Source organism: Chelonia mydas, chromosome 2 (genome assembly GCF_015237465.2).
Source record: "Chelonia mydas isolate rCheMyd1 chromosome 2, rCheMyd1.pri.v2, whole genome shotgun sequence".
Lineage (NCBI taxonomy): Eukaryota > Metazoa > Chordata > Testudines > Cheloniidae > Chelonia > Chelonia mydas.
The window spans coordinates 187,134,354-187,156,202 of record NC_057850.1 but is presented as its reverse complement, the minus strand read 5'-3'; the positions used below and the strand labels follow the sequence as shown (position 1 = coordinate 187,156,202).

General features: G+C 39.9%; 1 protein-coding gene across 4 annotated transcripts in view; it reads left to right on the top strand.

Moving 5' to 3' along the window:
* ANO10 (anoctamin 10) overlaps positions 1 to 21,849 on the top strand; it is a 237,346-nt gene that overhangs the window by 73,883 nt on the left and 141,614 nt on the right. Inside the window, exon 12 of one of the 4 annotated variants that reach the window (XM_037890360.2) lies at positions 8,254 to 9,227. The exons of the other annotated variants lie outside the window; for them this stretch is intronic. Coding sequence (XP_037746288.1) covers positions 8,254 to 8,301 — 48 coding nt within the window. The 3' untranslated portion in view covers positions 8,302 to 9,227. Of the gene's footprint in view, positions 1 to 8,253; positions 9,228 to 21,849 lie in introns of those variants that run through there. 4 annotated transcript variants of the gene reach the window in all.

Genomic DNA, 21,849 nt, shown 5'->3' with positions numbered 1-21,849 from the left:
AGAACAAGTGAATTAGGGGAAGGGTGAAGGTGGTTCCAATTATAGAAAAGACAGGGGGATCCAGGCTTAGATTGTTTGGGGATGTGAAAATAAGATCAGAAGAATATATAGGAAACAGGATGTTAAAGTTGGAAGTGGAGGGTAAGAGAAGGGTTGGAAGACCCAAAACTAGAGAGATGGATGTCATACAAAAGGATTTGATTAGCTGCAGAGTTTCTAAGGAACTACTTCAAGACAGACTGGAATGGAGAAGGAGGACTCAAAGAGCTGACCCCTATAGGTGGGCTAAAGCTAGAAGAGGACGAGATGGAGGACTGGCCTCTCCTCATTCTCTCTAGGACGGAGATGGAGGACTGGCCTCTCTGATGAAGGGCTTTCTCTGTGCATACCCTCTGACACCATTGACCCTGAGAGTGTTGAACAAGATAAAACAAGACAAAGTCAGAATCATTTTAGTTGTACCAAGCTGGCTGTGACAGGTCTGGTACCCTTATCTGTTCTGCCTTGCTTTCTGTCCAGTGTTGAGAATTCCTTCCATTCCCCATATGCTGTCTCAGGACTCCACTCAAACTCTTCATCCCAACCTGGGAATTCTTTGACTAAAGGGTTGGCTCTTTGATGTGTCTCAAGAATAGAAACTTCCTGTTTGGCGTAAGTACAACAGGCATTGTTAAACAGCAGAACAGTATCTACATAAAATGCTTTCCTTCAAAAATGGAAGAGAATTCACCATTAGCGTAAATGGTAACAGTTTTTGCTTGTTCACTCTTCTCTTTCCACTGTTTTCAATTACCTGCTAGAATTTTTTTTTAAAAAGTCGGGTTTTTCTGTGAGTTCTATCAAGGTTTACACTTGGTGGTTATCACAGTTTTTCATTCATCTGTAGAGGGATTCTCAGTATTTGCCAACCAATGACAACAAGATTCATCAAGGGGTTGATGGTTCTGTTCTCATAGATTAGACAGCCTGCCCCTGTATGGGTTTTAAGCCTAATCTTTAACTGCTTTATGAAGCCTCTTTTTGAATCTGTTCTTTACTGCACTTCTCTATGAAGATGGCTTTCTTGGTGGCCATCATCTCTGCCTGAAGAGTCAGAGAAATGGTGACTTTAATGGTAGATCCTCCCTTTACAGTATTTTTCAAGGGAAAAGTTTCATTACAACCACACCCTAAATTTCTACCTAAAGTATCTTCTGAATTTTATACTATGTATTATAACCAGGTTATTCATCTTCTGTTTTTTTTTCTCCCAAAGCCACACCAGAACAGGGAGGAAGCTGCCTTCCATATCTTGGATATCAGTCTTTGAACCAAACCATTTAGAAAAGTCTCCCAGACTTTGTTTCATTTGTGGACATATCCTAAGGATCCGCATCTCTACTCAAAGACTCTCAAGATGGATCTTAGGGTGTATTATCTCTTGTTATGAGGCTGCCTACATTCAATCCCTTTTAAGAGTACTAGCCCATTCTACTAGGTCCTAGTCTAGTTCTGTGGCATTATTGAAAAATGTTCCAGTTTTTAAAATTTGCAGAGCTACAACCTGGGTGTCAATATACTTTTCCAAACACTATGCCGTGGTTCGTGCTTCCAGGTTAGGTGCCGCGGTTGGCAATACAGTTCAGTCTTCAGTGTTAGATCTGACCCTGAAGCTCCCTCCTTCTTCTTGGATTATTGCTTGGGAGTCATCTGAAGTGGACCAGCCAAATGGACACTCTTTGAAGAAGAAAAAGAGGTTACTCACCTTGTGGAGTAACTAGAGTATGTCAAGCCGTGTGTCCCTATGGGTGCTCTAGTATCTGTCTTCCTTCCCCTCTGCTTCACAGTTTTATCTCACAAGACTTCGCAGTAGAGAAGGAAGTGAGGGTGGATTGCCTGTGCAACTCTATATATCATCAGGATGAGGCACCAGGATGTCTGGAGCATGTGCACAGGCCAAACGGGCACTGCTACTGAAAATCTCCAGTCACAGGCACATGGGACACATGTATACATGAAGTGGAGCACTCATAGGGGCTCTCATTTTGAAGAATTCCAGTTACTGCAGAAAGTGAGTAACCTCTCCTTTCTATCAAATGTACAAAGGAAAGAAACAGAAAAAACTGAGAACCATAGTAGGCCTTATTCAACACTACTTCAGTTTTACACCTGTGTAATTCCATTGATGTTAATGGTATTACACCAGTGCAAAACTGGAGTAACACAGAGGTGAATAAAGCCCTATATATAGACTATGTCTACACTACTGCGGGATCGACGCTGCTATGATGGATGCACCGGGGGTCGATTTAGCGTGTCGAGTGTAGACCTGCTAAGTCGATGGGAGAGCACTCTCTGGTCGACTCCAGTACTCCACCGGGAACGAGAGAAATAAGGTAAGTCAATGGGAGAGCGTCTCCCATCGATCCAGCACTGTGCAGACACTGCAGTAAGTCAACCTAAGCTATGTCGACTCCAGCTACATTATTCACATAGCTGGAGTAGCGTAACTTAGGTTGACTTTCCGTGGTAGAGAAGACATAGCCTAAGTAGAAGCCAAGTTTTTCAGCTGTAAATGTGTATTAACAAGTTGCCACTGTCGCTTTTCAGATACAAGAACAACACTTGTTGCGTATAATTATGGAATTGTACCAGCTTCTTCCACTCAATATCAGTACAAGTTCTTTCTGTATTATTGCTCTACCTGCTCCATCATAATTGAGAATCATTGTGACCATTTCTGGAGGGAATTGGGGAGCACCATCCTTTTACAATTTCTTCCCCCAGCATTGGTATCGTAGCATTTGCTTTTCTTGCTGATCCCATTGTTTTCTGTGACATGGGGGGGTGGGAGGTCAGTGTACATATTCTCACAATGCAAGGCTCTGGCTTTCCCCCTTCTATGAAGGACCTACTGCCACCCCATAGTTTCTTTTTCTGGTAGTTTCATTTCTCAAACGTAGGCAACCCCCGCCCCCCCTCCCCCAACACACACAGTTCTTGAGCCCATCCGAGGCTATAGGTCCCAGGGGATTTTCCCCTTTGCCTCTCTCAACTCCTCCTGCTTTAGGGCCTATTGCAGGATTCTCCCATGCTCTGTTAATTGAGCTTTTTCCCCAGGAGGTTCCTACTGCCTTCCCTACCAGGGGATTCTGGCAGCCACTCCTAGGGAATTTCTCCTGCTTCCAGTTCCAAGGCCTCCTAGCTTCTGGCTATCAGTAAGAGTAGGCAGAGAGAGCTCCATGTCTGCTTTCTCTAATACTCTTGTGACTGCCCAGGAGCCTTCTGGAGCCCAGCTGGAGGTCAGCTGACCAGTTACAGACGTCTCTTTCCTCTAAAGCTTCAGTGCCACCCTGTGACATTCAGGTTGTATGTTTCTTGTTTATTTGTTTAAATGACATAAAAATGGTTTGGGGCTGGGTTTAAATATCTGAAAATGACTAATTTGTCAATTTTCTGACTTAAAAGTAGGAAAGAATTATATATCTCTGCAGTTTGCTGGTTAAATTTGTACCTCATTCTTATTTGTATTAAGCTTAGTTTGATTTGGATTTGACAAGTTAAATATGGAAAATGATCTAAAAGTAGCAGTTATGTGTTTCCACTGTTCATACTTAGTGAAGAAACAATTTTTAGGAAGTTAAAGGTTTGGCTCTTAGTATAGCAGGTATCTGAGTCAAGAAACATCTATGCTTGCAAATGTAATGAAAGTTTTAAAATTTAGGCAGGTAAGTAGAAAAATGCAGTTTATGGAAATTGTACAATTATATGGTTCAGTGACATACATATGTAAAATAATTCTACAACATTACTAATTCTGAATGTTAAGGAAGGTTAATCAAAGCCACTGGTGATTTCAATTAACATATTGTTTCTATTTATGAGTTACTTGTAATTCAGCTGCAAATGTCATTTTCATAAGAAATCAAACTCCAAAGTCCTGTTTTAAAACATAAAATGTGCATGTTTTCAGATGCTTTTTGTATGGAACAAAACAAAATATTTAAATTTTCATACCCTATGCTGGAAAGCTCGACCACTGGTGTTCAGGGTTGTTGGTTTTCCACCCCAGTGGACAATTATGGGCAATAGAAAATATGTCTTACTGATACTAATATTTTCAAACTGAAATGTTGTTGAATACCACTGGCAAACCATGAGTGTTGTGAAATCCTTTGGGATATCTTGATAACTGAAATACCTCAAAAATAATGTTTTATGAGAAGAATATTTTCCCCTTTATTTCAAATGCCAGTAAAGTAGAAATAAAACTCCTGTCAAGGATATAAGAAATGTGCTAATGTATATGACATTTCTACTTGAAAAGGCAAAAATAGATTTTCTTTACTTTAAAATGGATAAAAATAAAATGTGGTATTTAGGGTTCTTTGTGTGTATGAGACCTACTAGCTTGTGTTTTTCATTTTTAATTCTTGAGTTAGTACATACGGCTAGATCCTGTGCTCACAGAAGGCAGTGGCAAGGCTGTCATTAACTTTAATGATGCAGATCAGAGCCATAGCAAAGTTACAAGGCACCGCTAGCTAGGAGTAGGGAAGAAATCCCCCCCCACCCCCCAATTTTTGATTATGGAGACAAATAGTAACTGTGAGGCTGAGGATAAGGAAAGAACAGAGACCAAGCCGCCTGTGGGTAACATTAAAACTCGAGAAAATTGAACACAGGTAAAAGAAAAACAATCACTTTATATGGAGATTTTATGCAAGGTTGTAACATTGAAAGAGTGACTGTCACTTACTATGTATTTATACATCGCATGGTTGAGTCTTCTAGATGCAAGTGCAATATAAAGGTTTAATAATAATAATAATAATAATAATTATGACTGTTTTTAAATTACTATTTTATAACATTGGGTGATTCAGTTAAAATAAAGCCGAAACAAGTGTGTGTGTGTGTGTGTGTGTGTGTGTAATGTATATAGGGTGCATGTACTATACTCAGAACATCCATTAAATCTTGGATTTAATATGAATTTATAGAAGTTAGATGATTTAACAATCTTTTTCATATAAGAGGAAGATAGATTGTTTTTTTTAAATGATCACCTGAAAAAGAAGTTTGGCCTCCTCAAATTTGGGGAAGATTTGTATAGGTGAGTCAAAATTAGCATCAGTTAATTTAATTTCATGAACAAGTTGTTGCCCATTGAAGCAAATTTCAGGGGCCATATCACCAAGGGCAAAAATGACAGTCAAAATAATAATGCTGATTGTTCACTAGGATTATATTACATTTCTTTTGATAATAAATATATTCAAGGGTGTATCTTAGATCTTTTCACTGCCATCTAGTGTTCCTTTAGAGATATTCATGCCAATTTATTTTGGTCTTTTATTTATTTTGAGTTTGAATAGTAATGACTGAGGGCACAGGGTTGCCCAGATGAAAAGGGGATTCAGTATTAAAGAATGCAGGGATCTAAGCAGACCTTTTTACAGTTGGTAGTACTCTTTTATGGCATAGGCAAGCTGAAATTCTGCTTTGTTACTCAAGTGTAAAGATTTTTCTCCCTCATCATCTAGCTTTTGCTTCTAAAGAGTCCAGTGGACATTAACAAAAGTCTCACAATTCATGAGGCTTAAGTTTAAATTTGCGACGTCTGCTCTTCTTTCTTAATATTCTCTCCTCTGTGCTCTCCTTTTCTATTAAAGCTTCTCCGTTTGGCATGATGGAAGTTGAAAAATAATCACTTGCAATACAAATATGATCCAGCCCTGCCAATTGAGCCATATCCACACACTGAAACCTGTTAATCGCTTAGATACAAATAGAGCTCTTTTTGTTTGAGAGAAAATGGAATGCTACTGCCTGTTTTTCAGCCACCAGAAACAGAAATGTGTGGGCATGGCACAAATGGTGGGATTTTTCCACCATTGTAATGACAAGAGAACTTCTAGAGGTATTTGTACTTAAAGAGTAACTGGAATAAAAACCTTTCCCTCTATTCTGAAGACCTGCTTCTATTGCTCTGAGGGTAAAAAGAGACTTTACCTCTTGCTGTAACAGTCTCTCATGAAAGAGGTCCCTGAAAAGGGCCACGGGGAAGGTGGATGGAGATATAGAGAGCCTGGGACTGTAAAGAATATCCTGCCTTGATGATTTCCAGAGCCCAGATGTCCAAGGTGATATTGCTCCAAGTCTCCTGAAAATAAAACAAATGGTCCGCAAATGGGCTGGGGAAAGGCTAGATCCTTTCTGATTCTATGCAGCTCTCAATTGAACTGTCAAACCAGCTTTCTTGAGGTGGTTCTGATAGTCTTTGATATGGTAGATAGTAAGAAGAAGATGGTGTCTGTCTCAAATAGGGCTGGTGGTTTATCTGTTTCCTTCTGGACTGTTGGGTGTGTACTTCCAAGGACCTACGTATGGCCTGAGAGTCTTCTAATGAGTTCAGTGTGTCATTAGTTTTGCTGTTAAACAGATCATAGACTGTGAAAGGGAGATCTTCTGTTACAGTCAGTACTTCCCTGGTGATCCCCGAAGATTGAAGCCATGACACCCGCCTCGTACTCGCTGCTGTTGCAGTTGATCTTGCTGTAGCGTCAGAGGTGTCACTTGGAGCCTGCAGAGAGGTTAGTGCTACTAATTGTCCCTCAGAGATTAAGGATCTTAATACCTCTTTAGTTTCCTGTGGTAACTTGTTGACAAAGTCTGAAACCTCATGCCAGCTGAGGTAGTTGTACTTAGCAAGATGTGCATAATAGTTTGGTGTTCTGAGCTAGGGGCTGACAGATGAGTAACCGTTCCTTCCAAAGAGTTCCAGGTGCTTAGGCTCTTTCTCCTTAGGTGTGTTGGAGCTTTGTGGTTTTGTCTGCTTTATGGCAGTAGTGACCATGGATTGAAATGTGTATGTGGGATGAGTATAAAAATATTCAAACCCTAAACAGAGTACTTAGTGCCTTCTATCTGCTTTCTTAGGAGTCATTGGAATGGATGCTAGTGTCTGCCACAGAAGCTGCAATGTCTCTCATAGTTTCTTGTTCACTGGCATAGCCAGTCACTCTGTCAATGAGGAGTGCAGGATACCTAACAGTTGGTGTGATTTCTCCTTCGCTACCTTGACTGGTGTCTCTGAAGTGCCTGCCATTCTCTGAAGGAGGTCCTGGAAGGACTTAGTCAATGGGATGAGATGGTGTACATGACACCGCACCCTCTTCAGGTGGTGATGACGAAATGTCAGCTGGGACAAGATTAATACAGTGGTGCTGTTCTTCATCAGAAGCTTACAATTGTGGACGTTCAACACAAGACACTGGGGATATTCTTGGACACTCACAGACTCTACCAAGGAAGATGATCTAGCCTTTGAAGACACAAAGGAGGAGGGCTTTCTGGCATGTTGTAGACTCCATGCTGCTCAGTATGTTCAGGAATGAGAATCATAAGTAAAGTGAATAGGGGAGCAGGACAGGGGACACCAGCTAGGTGTCTCTCTGTATAATTACTGTGTCTAGTATGGTGACCTTGAGCTCTGGAATCCCTATCAAAAGCATAGGGGTCATCTGAGTAAGCTGTTGGTCAATATGAGAGTTGCCGGTCCCCACTATGGTCTGGAGGAGAAGGAATACTCCTTTTCCAGTGGTGGAACAGAACTGGCAGGGGTCTCAAGGCATGATTTGGGGCAGTCCCTTGCTGGTACAGAAGATTTACCCAGTAGTAAGGAAATGAGGTTCTTAAACTGTGGGTTGTGACCCCATTTTAATGGGGTCCCCAGGACCAGCATTAGACTTGCTGGGACCCAGGGCTGAAGCTCAAGCTCAAGCTCCACCCTCACCCGGGGCAGTGGATGTAGTAACTGTGTAAGAAGGGCATCACAGTGCAATGAAGTTTGAGAACCTCTGTGGTAAATTATAAGTACTAAGGTGCTAATGAGCACTACAGAAGAGAGAAGTCATGACTGCGGGAGGGCACATACTATTAGAATCCCTGATACTGCAAATCTCGGTGCTGAGCACGTTGCTACCCTGAACAGTAGAGCAGTTGGCAATGGACTAGATTGCACCAGTGATGTCAGTACCAAAAGAGTTGGTGCAAATATGAAGAGCCCTGGCGATGGTACTGCAGTATCTGCACTGGAGACAGCATAAAAGTGGTATTTAGTCAGTATCCAAATATGGAGACCTGGGGTCTTCCAGGGTGCTAAAGGAACCTAGGGCCTTTTGCTATCCTTAACTGAGGCAGAATGAGGTGATCTCTGCTTCTTTTTCTTACTGGGTCCCTCTGACAGTAATTTGTCTTTGTGCTCTTTAGAAAAGAGGTGCTGAGTCCTGTCCCTATCAGCAGATGATGAGGACTTGAGAGCAGGAACAGCTGAGGAGTGCTTTCAAGCAGCAGAAGCCTGGGAACTGGCTGCAGAGCTTGTGCTCACTGAGGCTCTTCTGGAGGAGGATTGCTCCAAGGATCTTGTTTACCCTGATCAGCAGTAAGATTCATGGATTTGTCATGAAAAAAAAGTTTCAGGCGAGCCTCTCATACCTTTTGTGTTCCTTCAGAAAAGAAATGGCAAATCAAACATTTCTCCAGGATGTGCCCTCACAAAGGCAAAATAAACAGCTTGAGTGATTGACTGTAATTTTCCTTACCCGTGTCTTCTCTGAGTATATTATGAAGACTTCACAGAAGTCAGCCTAGAGAAACAGCATGAGATATAGTTGACATATTTGTTTCCTCCCATGTGGAATTGCATAAGGTTGCCAAGAGGACAAAACTTCAAAAAGGACAATCAAAAGAAAACAGACCTCCGGAGACAACTATAGGGCATTTTAAAAGACTTCCAAAAATCACATAGCAGATCTCTTTTAACCCCATTTTTCTTAACCCTGCCACAAAGAGGTGAGAATTGTGTATAAATATGGTATTTGCAGCTCATGCCCAATTCCGCCATTCTTCTTAGCGTATGTGCAATGTGCCTCAAGTGGCATGTCACCAGGATTTGGTCCGCTGGTTGGATCATTAGCTTCCCTGGCCCAGGCCAAGTACTGATGGGTGGTGCAATGTGAACACTGATCCATGTCCTCCATCTTGCCATTGATCTGCATACTCAACTCCCGGTGACTTTGGTGGAAGGTTACTGTATGGAACAGAGGCAGAACTGGTATATAAGATTACTCATTGTCTGGCAGCCACTGAATAGAACACTTTTCAGAGTAGCAGCCATATTAGTCTGTATTCGCAAAAAGAAGAGGAGGACTTGTGGCACCTTAGAGACTAACAAATTTATTTGAGCATAAGCTTTCGTGAGCTACAGCTCACTTCATCGGAATAGAACAGGAATGGAGTCTTAGAACTTAGTAAGTAATCTAGCTAGATATGCGTTAGATTCTGATTCCTTTAAATGGCTGAGAAAATAATCTGTGCTGAATGGAATGTAGATTCCTGTTTTTGTGTCTCTTTGTAACTTAAGGTTTTGCCTAGAGGGATTCTCTGTGTTTTGAATCTAATTACCCTGTAAGGTATTTACCATCCTGATTTTACAGAGGTGATTCTTTTTACTTTTTCATCTATTAAAATTCTTTTTAAGAATCTGAATGCTTTCTTCATTGTTCTTAAGATCCAAGGGTTTGGGTCTGTGTTTACGTATGTAAATTGGTGAGGATTTTTATCAAACCTTCCCCAGGAAAGGGGGTGTAAGATTTGGGAGGATTTTGGGGGGAAAGACGTTTCCAAAGGGGCTCTTTCCCAATTATATCCCTGTTAGATGTTTGGTGGTGGCAGCGAAAGTCCAAAGTCCAGGAGTGCTATGCTGCTAAAGGTATCACACCTCCTGAGAAGTTGTCAGCACATTCAACTAGGGTACATTCGGCCTCTGCTGCATTTGTGGGAAACATTTTTATTGTCAACATTTGTAGAGCATCAGTGTGGTCCTCAGTTGACACATTTACTTGACTTTATACAATTCCTATGGGTCCAGCCACAGGAGCCTTTTGTGCACCAGGGAATTTTACAATCAGTTCCAGTGGTGAACCAGTTGAAGCCCTAGTGTACATGACAAGACACCAATTTAGCAGAAGCAATTGTGGCACCATTAGTAATATTTTTGTAGAACTCCCTAGCCTAGACAGTAATTTATAGTTAAATTGACTAATTTTTTATCCGGGGCAACCAGATAGGTCCAGGAAACGTAACTTGAGTTCTCTCTTTCTTTCTCTTTTTACAATAAGATGGTAAACAAATTAGAAGACTTTTTGACCACTAATCTACTACACTTTCAACTTTGGTTAAATTTTTTTTTACCTCAGCTCCAGAATTTACAGTACAACATTTCTTTGTTTGCATGTTTTAAAGAGAGGGCCTAAAATAGAAAACTGTTGCAACTTCATCTGTGTGGAGGCATCTACCACTTTATAATTCGGTAGACTGTTACCAAAGTATAACCTCCTGGCATCTCTTTAGTTATTGCTGTTTATCATGCTGATCATATTGCATATATGCTAACTAGATATACTAAAAATATGAAAAATTTGTTGGAAATTACTGCATAACCTCTTATCAAAGTGAAACAAATGAACTTAATTGCTTTAATTTGATTTTCCCAATAAATCCCAAAGCACCAACTATATTATCAATGAATGGCCTGTGAAACTTCAGTTTAAAAAATAATCCCTTTTGATTTATTTAGCTCCCAAGAAGCCTATGAAATAATTTAAAAAATAAGACAAACCACCTTCTTGAGCTTTAAAATTGCTAAACCACTTTCTTTTTTTCAAATATAATTTTGTTAAACTGGGTTTTGGACCAAGAGAGTACAGTTCAGAGTGAATTTTCTAGAACTGATTTTATAACCTCTGTGAAAAGGGATTTATACAATAAAGCCTGATATAGCATCACAAGTGATGCTGTAAAGTGAATGTCAAAAGAAATAGGATATATTTCATTCTGTTTTCATTCGGTACTTGAAGGAAGTGTCAATCCAGAAAGTCACTTCCCTGATCAGAGGAAATTAGTGGAGTGATGTGCAATTCTCAAAGGCATTTTTCATTAACTGTGGCAATGTGCAAGAAGCACAAGATATGCAGCTGCTTTAGGTCTGAATACAGTTAACAGTCCTTTTGAAGTCACAGGAGATTCCTAATGCATGCATGTAATCAGCTGAATCTATATAGTGGATAATACAAAGCAGGCACAGTTAGAAATGACTGAGAATTCATATACTGTAATATGTTTGATCAAGGTTAATCTCAGTCAGAAATGATCACAAGATATAAAGTGTGTGTGTGTTTGGGGGATTGAAGATAAACCAATACTAAAACCTTTTATTAGATTTGGAACATTATCGCAACACTTGTCAGCATTATTATAACTTAGGGTATATCTACATCTTCATTAAATTGATTTTTCAGGATCTTCTAACTATGGTAAACTATTGTTGTGAACTGAAACTTTGTTTAAAGCCTTGATGGGGGCAAGTAAATACTGTAAATATTAAAAGAGAAATATGTTGACATTTTTAGTTACAGCAGGGCAGACAAAACACCTGCTGAATTCAGATACTTTATTATGCTGCTCTAACTTTAAAAAGGCTTCATTTTTTAAAAGATGAATTTATTAGTGTAGATAAACAGTAGTGGTGAGAAGCCCATTTTTCCACATAGATTAGAGAGGCATAAGAGAGAGAGGTGTAGTTCATAACATAGATTAATGCATTTGCGCATCTTGAAGAATTATATATATTGGAAAGAGAGAATAAATAATTAATAAACATTTTAAATAGTAAAAATAGTTTAGTCACATTTTCTCTTTGTGGTGCTGTGAGAAATACTCAGACGAACAAAAAAACTTAATAATACAAACATTATGCTAAGGCCTTGTCTACACACAGTTTGTGTGTCAATTTAACTAGATCAGTAGAAAGTCAATTTAGTTAAATTGGTACAAAAATTGTGTGTAGATAAGCCTTGAGGATTAGATCTTAAATGTGTCTAAGGAGCCCACAGCACAACTTGTAGCATAGAACTCACCTCCGCATGTGCATAATCTTGTGTACGCTATGTAGGGCCAGTCTTCAGCTGTAGTTAGAGCAGCCTAAGGACTGCTTTAACTTATATTGACTGCCAACAGCCTTTAAAAGCCAAAGCCACTGCAGATGATTGGTGCAGTTTAGTGTGTCATGGCCATGTCCTATTTCCTCCAGCCATTCACTCTATCCAGCCGGCAAGGAAGAGGATGACACTGGAGCCATTTAGGCCTTCAGTAGATCCCTCTTAAACAAGGGTAATTCTGTTGTGTAGATAATCATAGAATTGAAGGACTGGAAGGGACGTTGAGAGGTCATCTAGTCCAGTCCACTGCATTCATTACAGGACTAATTATTGTCTAGACCAGTGGTTCCCAAACTTTAACAACCTGTGAATCCCTTTCATTAAAATGTCAAGTGTTCCTAAAAATGAGTATTTCTAGGGATTTTCTCCTTTACCTGAGTATAAATTATAAAAGTAGTGATCTTGGAAATATAAAATTTGTTTTTATGATATGCTTGCCACACACTATGTATTATTATTATTTATTATTTATCATTACAGTTTTTTTATTACATTATGAAAATGGCAACACTCTTCCAAGATCTCACTTTCGCAGCTTGTATCACTTTGAATAAGCCTGTTTTAAGACAAAGCTCCTATGTTTCATCAAGGAGTATCAGATGTGAAACAGCATGAAGGTATTTAAGAAGCCAACTCAAAGAGTTCCTCCTACACAAGCTTTGAGGTCTTGAGCAGTCCAGGCAAACAACACAATTTACAAAGCTTAAACTTGTTCTTCATAATAATTTAAAAACAATACTAGCTGCCTATTTAATTTTAAACACAGCAAAAAATATCCACCTCCCTTTCCATTTCTTATAAGGAGTCTTGAAGTTTAAATCTCCTCAGTGTGATAGATATGCTTGCTTTGATCTGCTTAGATCTTGGAAGTCCAAGGGCTCCGGGCTGCTGGCCCCGTGCTGCATGGGGTCCATAGGGACAGCTCTGTCTGCCATTAGGGAATTTTTTCCCAAGAACACCGTGTAACATTTCACAAACCCCAGTTTGGGAACCACTGATCGAGACCATCCCTGGCAGGTGTTTGTCTAACATGCTCTTAAAAAATCTACAATGACGAAGATTCCACAGCCTTCCTAAACAATTTATTCTAGTGCTTACTTGCCTTTCCAGGAAGTTTTTCCTAATGTCCAACCTAAACTGCTGCAATTAAGTCTATTGCTTCTTGTTCTATCCTCATGCTGACAGTCACAAAAGATTTCACCAGCAGTGTGGTAGAATTTGCCGCTGCACTGTTGGAGGATCTGGCTTAAGTGTTGTAAAACACAATAAGTACATGGGGGGAAAAACGGAGAAATAACTTTTTCTCTAATATTTCAGTTATAGTAATCTTAGTTGTTACTTGTGACTAACTATAATATTGTACAGTTACGGCTGAAGTTGTCAGAAAAGCCTAAGGGAGCCAGGTGCTCAAATCATACCAAATTTCAGTGGGATTTAGGAGCCTAGCTCCCTTAAACCCTGAAAATCTCACCCTATATATTTTAAACTTTTATTAAAACTTTGTATTATGAGAAAGTGTCTCGATGCTATCTTATTTGTATTTTTCCCCTACCCTCTCTATGTGTCGTTTTTTGTTTTTCTTTTTTTAATGCAAGCTCTTCAGGCCAATGACTGTGCTGTCTTTTATATTTGGAAAATATCTAGATTCTTGTGAACCTTACTGGACACAAATAACAGCAGGCAAAAACAAAAATCAGAAGTGTGATTTTTCAGATTAACAATGTTCCTTTTAAATACACTTGTGAAGCTGTTGTTTCCTTTTAGGGGAGCACAGAAGTGGTTTGAATTTGCCAGTCAGGAAGCACCACATTAACCATTTCAACCAGCTTAGAGGATTTGTCCACATCCTTTCTGTAGTGGGGGCCCCTAAACTAGATGCAATACTCCAGATGTGGCCTCACCAGTGCCGAATAGAGGGGAATAATCACTTCCCTCAGTCTGCTGGCAGTGCTCCTCCTAATGCAGCCCAATATGCCGTTAGCCTTCTTGGCAACAAGGGCACACTGTTGACTCATATCCAGCTTCACATCCACTGTAATCCCCAGATCCTTTTCTGCAGAACTGCTGCTTAGCCAGTCTGTCCCCAGCCTGTAGCAGTGCATGGATTCTTCCATCCTAAATGCAGGATTCTGCACTTGTTCTTGTTGAACTTCATCAGATTTCTTTTGGCCCAATCCTCCAATTTGTCTAGGTCACTCTGGACCCTATCTCTACCCTCCAGCATATCTACCTCTCCCCCCAGCTTAGTGTCATCCATGAACTTTCAGAGGGTGCAATCCATCCCATCATCCAGATCATTAATGAAGATGTTGAACAAAACCGACCCCAGGACCGACCCCTGGGGCACTCTGGTTGATATCAGCTGCCAACTAGACATCGAGCCATTGATCACTACCCATTGAGCCCAACGATCTAGCCAGCTTTCTGTCCACCTTATAGTCCATTCATCCAATCCATACTACTTTAACTTGCTGGCAAGAGTACTGTGGGAGACCATATCAAAAGCTTTTCTAAAGTCAAGGTATATCATGTCCACCGCTTTCATATCCACAAAGCCAGTTAGCTCATCATAGAAGGTAATCAGGTTGGTCAGGCATGACTTGCCCTTGGTGAATCCATGTTGACTCTTCCTGATCACCTTCCTCTCTTCCAAGTGCTTCAAAATGGATTCTTGAGGACCTGCTCCATGATTTTTCCGGGGACTGAGGTGAGGCTGACTGGTCTGTAGTTCTGCAGATTTGCCTTCTTCCCTTTTTTAAAGATGGGCATTATATTTGCCTTTTTCCAATTGTCCAGGACCTCCCCCAATTGCCACGAGTTTTCAAAGATAATGTCAAATGGCTCTGCAATCACATCAGCCAACTCCCTGACCACCCTCGGATGCATTGCATCCCATGGACTTGTGCATGTCCAGATTTTCTAAATAGTCCTTAACCTGTTCTTTCACCACTAAGGGCTGCTCACCTCCTCCCCACACTGTGCTGACCAGTGCAGCAGTCTGGTAGCTGACCTTGTCTGTGAACACCAAGGCAAAAAAAAAAGCATTGAGTACTTCAGCTTTTTCCACATCATCTGTCACTAGGTTTCCTCCCCCATTCAGTAAGGGTCCCACACTTTCCCTGACCTCCTTCTTGTTGCTAACATACCTGTAGAAACCTTTATTGTTACTTTTCACATCCCTTGCTAGCTGCAACTCCAATTGTGCTTTGGCCTTCCTGATTACTCCCCTGCATGCTCGAGCAATATTTTTATACTCCTCCCTAGTCATCTGTCCAAGTTTCCACTTCTTGTAAACTTCCTTTTTGTGTTTAAACTCACCGAAGATTTCTCTGTTAAGCCAAGCTGGTCGCCTGCCATATTTGCTATTCTTTCTGCACATTGGGAGGTTTGTTCCTGCACCCTCAAAAAGGCTTCTTTACAATACAGCCAACTCTCCTGGACTCCTTTCCCCCTCATATTATCCTCCCAGGGGATCCTGCCCATCAGTTCCCTGAGGGAGTCAAAGTCTGCTTTTCTGAAGTTCAGGGTCCAAAGTGGTAAGTGCTATTATGAAAATGAAACATGGTAAAGGATCAGGGGTAGATAATGTACTAGCAGAATTGCTAAAAGCAATTGGTGACGGTGATATTGATTTCATGTGGAAAATTTGCAATGATGACTAGAAACTGGCCAGACAACTGGACAAAGGAAATCTTTCTGCCCTTACTAAGGAAAGGGGATGTAACAGAGTGCAGTAACTATTTTACCAGCTCTCTGATATTGCATGTGAATAAAATGCTGCTCTGCATAATTCAGGATTGCATGAGGGCAATGATAGAAGCAGAATTATCACCACAAGAAGCTGTTTTCAGAGAAAAATGAGGCACACATGCTCAAATTGCAAATATCTGTCATATCAGTGAGAAACACAAGGAGTATAATCACCTATTGATTGTGTTTCGTTGACTACTTCAGAAGGCACTTTAGTGTCACTTTGTTGCAGAATAATTACTGCGTTCACAAAGACAGAGCCAGTATTTGCTGATATTTAGGCCATTTTGCAAGTCCCATTTGCTGATATTTAAGCCATTTTGCAAGTCCCATCTCTTTCTGAGGCTATTCTTGAGGGTGGGATGGATGATGATGGTGGTGGTTTACTTTCGTTATTGTCCACTTGTAAATAAATTTTGTTTAAATATATATGTTCTGAGACCTGTAACTGAACACATTTTTATAATTAAAATAACTTATTTAGGGTCACTGGGTGAAAGACCTCAGTAATTAATGCCATAGCTGCTGGAAATGTTTCCTCCAAACTAAAGTATAAAAGTATCTATGGCTACTTGACAATGTTTATCAAACTTCTAGTAGGGAAACATTAACAAAATTGCTATCACTAAACAGTGTGTCTTAAATTCCAGTCTACTTTACACTGTCAATTTGTATTAATAATCATGGCTATTTCTAGCTTTACTCAGGCCCTCTCTGAGGGCATCTGAACTGTAGACACACATTATGGAAGATGACCTTAGAAGTCATTGAACAAGAACATGGATATTTCACTAGATCACACAAAGGTGGTGTGATTAAGATATGGAAGGGTAGATGTGGGCTTCTTTTTAAAGGTAAGGGAAAAATTCCCTGTGGCTTTCGGGTTTTACAGATTTTCAAACCAAGGTAAGCTGTCCTGGTACAAGTCATTTTTACCCCAGTGCAATGCATCTATACTGGAGGTTTGCAGTGGTGCCTCTCTACTGATGTAGATATACCAGTGCAAAAAATGTAGTTATAACTTGGATGTGTAGAGAGAAAGAAGAGTCAAAGGTGACCCACATTTGTGAAATGAGTTGCTGCCCATAGCAGTGGAGAAAGGTAGAGGTCATAGATGTAAACGGTATTCCTTTTTAATGTACATTCTGTTCTTTTTTATCCATTTCCTCACTTCCATGTCTGTACTCCTGTTTCCCTCATTTCTGCATAGACTGTATTGCAGTAGCACTCCAGGTTTTAAAGTTAGTTTATAAAGACCATTTTGATGCTGTGGCAGAGTGGGTTCAGATTGAAACGGGGGGAGTAAATAAATGAAATAGAAAGTCATATTGGAATAATCAGACACAGGTCAACAATTTCACCATTTGCTTTTGCACTTGGAGAAAACCAGGGTGGTGGCATAGTGGCTATCATTTCTGAGGAAGAACTCTGCATTTCAAATCACAGCTGATTAAACCCTGAGCCTACTCCAACAACAAAATATAGGGATCTGCTCTCTGAAGTAATGGTGTTAGTTTAATACCCCATATCTACCTGTTGTGAGCAGAGGCCAAAATAGGAAACTATGGGGTGTTCCAAAGTTTTTTTTGTTGAGGGTGTTGTATATCTGTTCAGTATTTCCTCTTCCCTTATGACATTTTGCCAGGGTGGATTGATTTAAATCAAGTCTATTTAAATCACCAAATGGAAAAATCTCGATTTAAATAAGCGATTTTTCTAAAATCAACTTTTCCATTTGTACTTCAGTTCCTTTCTAAAAATGAGTTCTTATTGGTTAATGTAACCATTAAACCATGTTCATTTACAACTAAATATACCAAATCTAGTGTAAAGGCTCTGTCTTTTTGCTACCTAGGAGCTACTATATGCATTTATTTAAGCAATTATATAGCTTAATATTTTCAGATTCTTGATCATTATACATTTTTAGTTTGTTAGAAAATGGTAAATGATATCTTGCTTATTTACTAGATAATTAACTTTTTGCTTATGATTTGTCAAGCTGCATTAAGATGGTATCTGGAATTTAATTAAGTACACAAAACAGCATAAAGATTTATTTTTATTAAATGAAACAACCTTAAATACTTTGCTTGATTTGAGAAGTTTATATATCCAGTGTTTTCATCTGTGGAGTTTTCCTGGAATTTGCTGGTTCTAATTACAAACTCATCAGTGGTTTACTGGATGATGAAGAAGGTTTTTTGGTACAGGTAATTTGCTGTCTGACATATATTTAGTTGCAGCACTGCTGGTGGTCCCAGCAGATGACTCTGAAGTTGTAGACAGTGCATGGACATTCAAAACCCCTTATTGCTAAGCTGGACTCTGAAATAAAATGGTAAAAGAAAGTCACTCACACTCATTGAGTAATACTCAGTTCACTGTTTTAAAAAAGTGAGATTGTAAATGAAAGATTCCTTCTACTGCAGCTGTTTTACCACTGTTTAAATGATATAATTTATTCTAAACCCAATTTTATAGGGGAAATACTAAATCATAAGGATTATCTACATCTATTTAAACTCTTATCTCTAGAAACATACCAAACAACTTGACAAAAATTTATTTAAATGTTAAAATTCATAAATGTTTATAAAACTTTACGTGTAACTAGGAAATCTTCACCTAGTATGTTTGATCATATTGATCAATAAAAAAATAATTGTAGAAGTTTATCAGTAACAGTAAAAATATAATTGATAAATACTCCCACAACAACTAACATACCAATTATATTTTGAAGAGACACATTTTGAAATTCATTGGTAATCCACCCAAAAACATATATTGTTGTAATAAATTTGTGATCATTTACTAGCATTGTAAGACACAGTAGCCAGTCCATAAGAATGGTGCAAAAATAAGTTTACTAACCAGCTGATCATGGTCGTTCAGGCATGTCCACATCATCATCTTCAAAGTCATTTCCTTCTCACAAGTGGGTTTTTTCTCTTCTTCTTCTTCCCCATTGTTGTTTTATTCTGACAACCAGGCCTTGCATCTCTTTGTGGCACTGTTTACATTTGGCACATGTTCCTTTTTGACCCAGAGGTACAGGAATTTCTTGAAAATATTCCCAAATAGAGTCTTCTTTGAAAGCTGCAGCAGTGGCAGTTTTTTTCTCCAGTTCCCAGGTGTTGAAGTCCACACTAGAGACTGCACCCTAAAGAATGTTGTCACTTCTTCGCACAGTGTCCTGCTTTGACATCAGTGTTGCTCCTTTGTTTGCACGCTCTGCTCCTTGTCCCATGTTACATAACTCTCCCATCCCTACTCCCAGAAAAGCAAAAGAACTAACAACAATCCAAGACTTCTGCTTATGTAACCACGTGGCTTTCGCTCTACAATATTTTATTTAAGAGACAGAGGGAAGCAGTTGAGAAATTAATGGATTTCTGTTTGTTCCTCTGCGTACACATGCAACGAGACAGAGCAAGGCCATTTACTTGAAGTACCCAGAGCCGTCCAGAAGCCTGGGGTTGGTAGTTACTGGGCAGATCAGTGTTTTTCCATGAGCTGGAGAGTAAGTTTCCATGTGGGTGGATCGTAAGCGTTCATAATGCGAGAACTGAGCCAATCAGAACTCAGGTAAGAACCACCTATAAAACAGAAGTTTGAGATCACCCAAGTGGGCTCAGTAGATGATCCTTATGAGGTACATGAAGGTGTCTCCTAGAGTTAGAGGCTGAGTCCTAATGCCTGTGATGATTTTGCCGGTCTCTTGCATAAGTAGTGTAGACCCTGGCTCCCCCACTGGATCAAGCCTTTAACACAGTACATGATTTGTTGTGCCATATTTATAAAGCTTGACCTCAAAAATTAGATGTTTTTCCCTTGAGTGTTTTCTTTAGCTCAAAGTTTTTGATAGAGGCTCATGGATTCAGCATATTTCTTTTTTTATTTAAATGTTTGAAAAGACTATAAATTTAGGCCTTAACATATTTTTTATTACGTTCAGATTTATTTTTAAAAAGAAAAACTTATAATTCAAGTAACAAAATAAAAATTCAAATTTTTTTGATGTTTTCAAGAAATCGATTTTTATCCACCCTACATTTGGGTTAATTTAATGTGACATTAATGCATATATTCCAAGATGGCACCCGCATGCTAGTGAAGTATTTGTCTGTCTAATGACTCTGTCAGAGTATAAAGAAAGGTCTGATATGGCCAAACATTGTGGGATGTTCTGTTTCCCAGGGACTGCTAAATATGTGCAAATCAGTCTTGTTTCAGGACAGCTGAACTGCGAAAACAAATTGTCATAAAGGCTGCTCCTGATTTAAAACATGTTTTTGTTAGTCTTTTTTATGTATGTTCATCCTCTGTGTGCCACTGCTGATATAGTAAGAAGTTGCTTGGATACTAGCGTGAAGGGCAGGGTATAAATATGTAAAGGAAAGGATATTACTACGTAGTCTAAAATATATTTATCCTGTCTTATTGTAGGTCACAAAGTGGTATGGGGATTTCATCCTAGTCATTCTGATTATGTCAGAAATAGCATAACGTTTGGAATATTTGATCGTCTTGGCTCAGAGACTAGATCAGGAACAGCAGGGTGTGTTTCAGTCAGGTTTATGGTGTATTGCCAGTATTCTGTAGTAAAGTATGCACACTACTAGCCCCCACAAAAACCAGTGCTATTAGTGTCTCAATTTTTGAGCTTTCTGTTCGTGCACAACAGTTAAAAAATAAAAATGAGAGAAATACTTAATAGCTTATACTAAAAGGAGCACATAAACATTAAGTTAAAATTTGGGTATCTAAGTGTTTTTAGGTAGTCCGGGTAAGTACTTGAATGTGGTTATATCTAAGTTTGGGCATTCGCTTTCAAAATGCTGTTCAGAATCATTGGAGGAGAGTTTGGTGACACAGTATTTCATGTCAAACTAGTTTTATACCTTATTTGATAATACTGTTTTTTCATAATTTTTCTCCACATTTTGGTTACTGGATTTAATGACTAAGCCATATAACTGTGGTTTCTTCTTTGAGTGCTTAGATTCATAGATATTAAGGTCAGAAGAGACCATTATGATCATCTAGTCTGACCTCCTGCACAATGCAGGCCACAGAATCTCACCCACCCACTCCTGCGATAAACCTCTCACCTATGTCTGAGCTATTGAAGTCCTCAAATCATGGTTTAAAGACTTCAAGGAGCAGAGACTCCTCCAGCAAGTGACCCGTGCCCCATACTACAGAAGAAGGTGAAAAACTCCAGGGCCTCTTCCAATCTGCCTTGGAAACAAATTCCTTCCCAACCCCATGTCCATTCAACTTAGGTGTGCTTGCTTGCCACTTTCACCCGTGCCAGAAGTTTTTCCCTCAGCAGTATTCATAAGGGACTGGCTCCAGCGCCCCCTGGAGTGGCGTGCACATGCTGGGATATATAGGCTGGTTCCCCCCACACTCAGTTCCTTCTTGCCACCAGTGACGGTGCTGGAACTGTTGCTGCTTCAGCTAGTGCTGTTGCTGCTCGTTCGTACAAACTAGTTATCCCTTGTATTATAGTGTATATAGTTTTCTGTTAGTGTTTATAAATCCCTTAGCTATAGTTAGAGGCTTCATAGGTCCTGAATGGGACTTTGCCTCAGGAGGGGGCATGCCCCGGTCCCCAGGCTTTAAGCCCTGTGATCACTGCAAGAGGCCCATGCCTGTTAGCGATCCACACAGCAGTTGTCTGCATTGCTTGGGTGAAGGGTACATTAGCGAAAATTGCAAAATTTGCAAGTCCTTCAAGCCAAGGACTAAGAAGGTGTGCGATATTTGTTTAACATCACTCCTTATGGATTGAGCCCTCACCCTGGCACCAGAGGAATGCTCCGATTCGGCACTGAGAACCATGACCTCAGTATGCAGCGCCCCACCGGGACCATCCACTGGCCAGCCATGGTCCCCATCTGTGGCTCTGACCAAGAAGCCCAAGAAGGCGGTGCGAGGCCAGTCTCCAACCTCCCGTAAGGGAAAGGATAAGGCTGGATGTGAGCAAAGTCCCATGCCGGGCAACTCTTCACCCATGTCAGGACCTCGGGCCCAAGCTCTGGTGGAG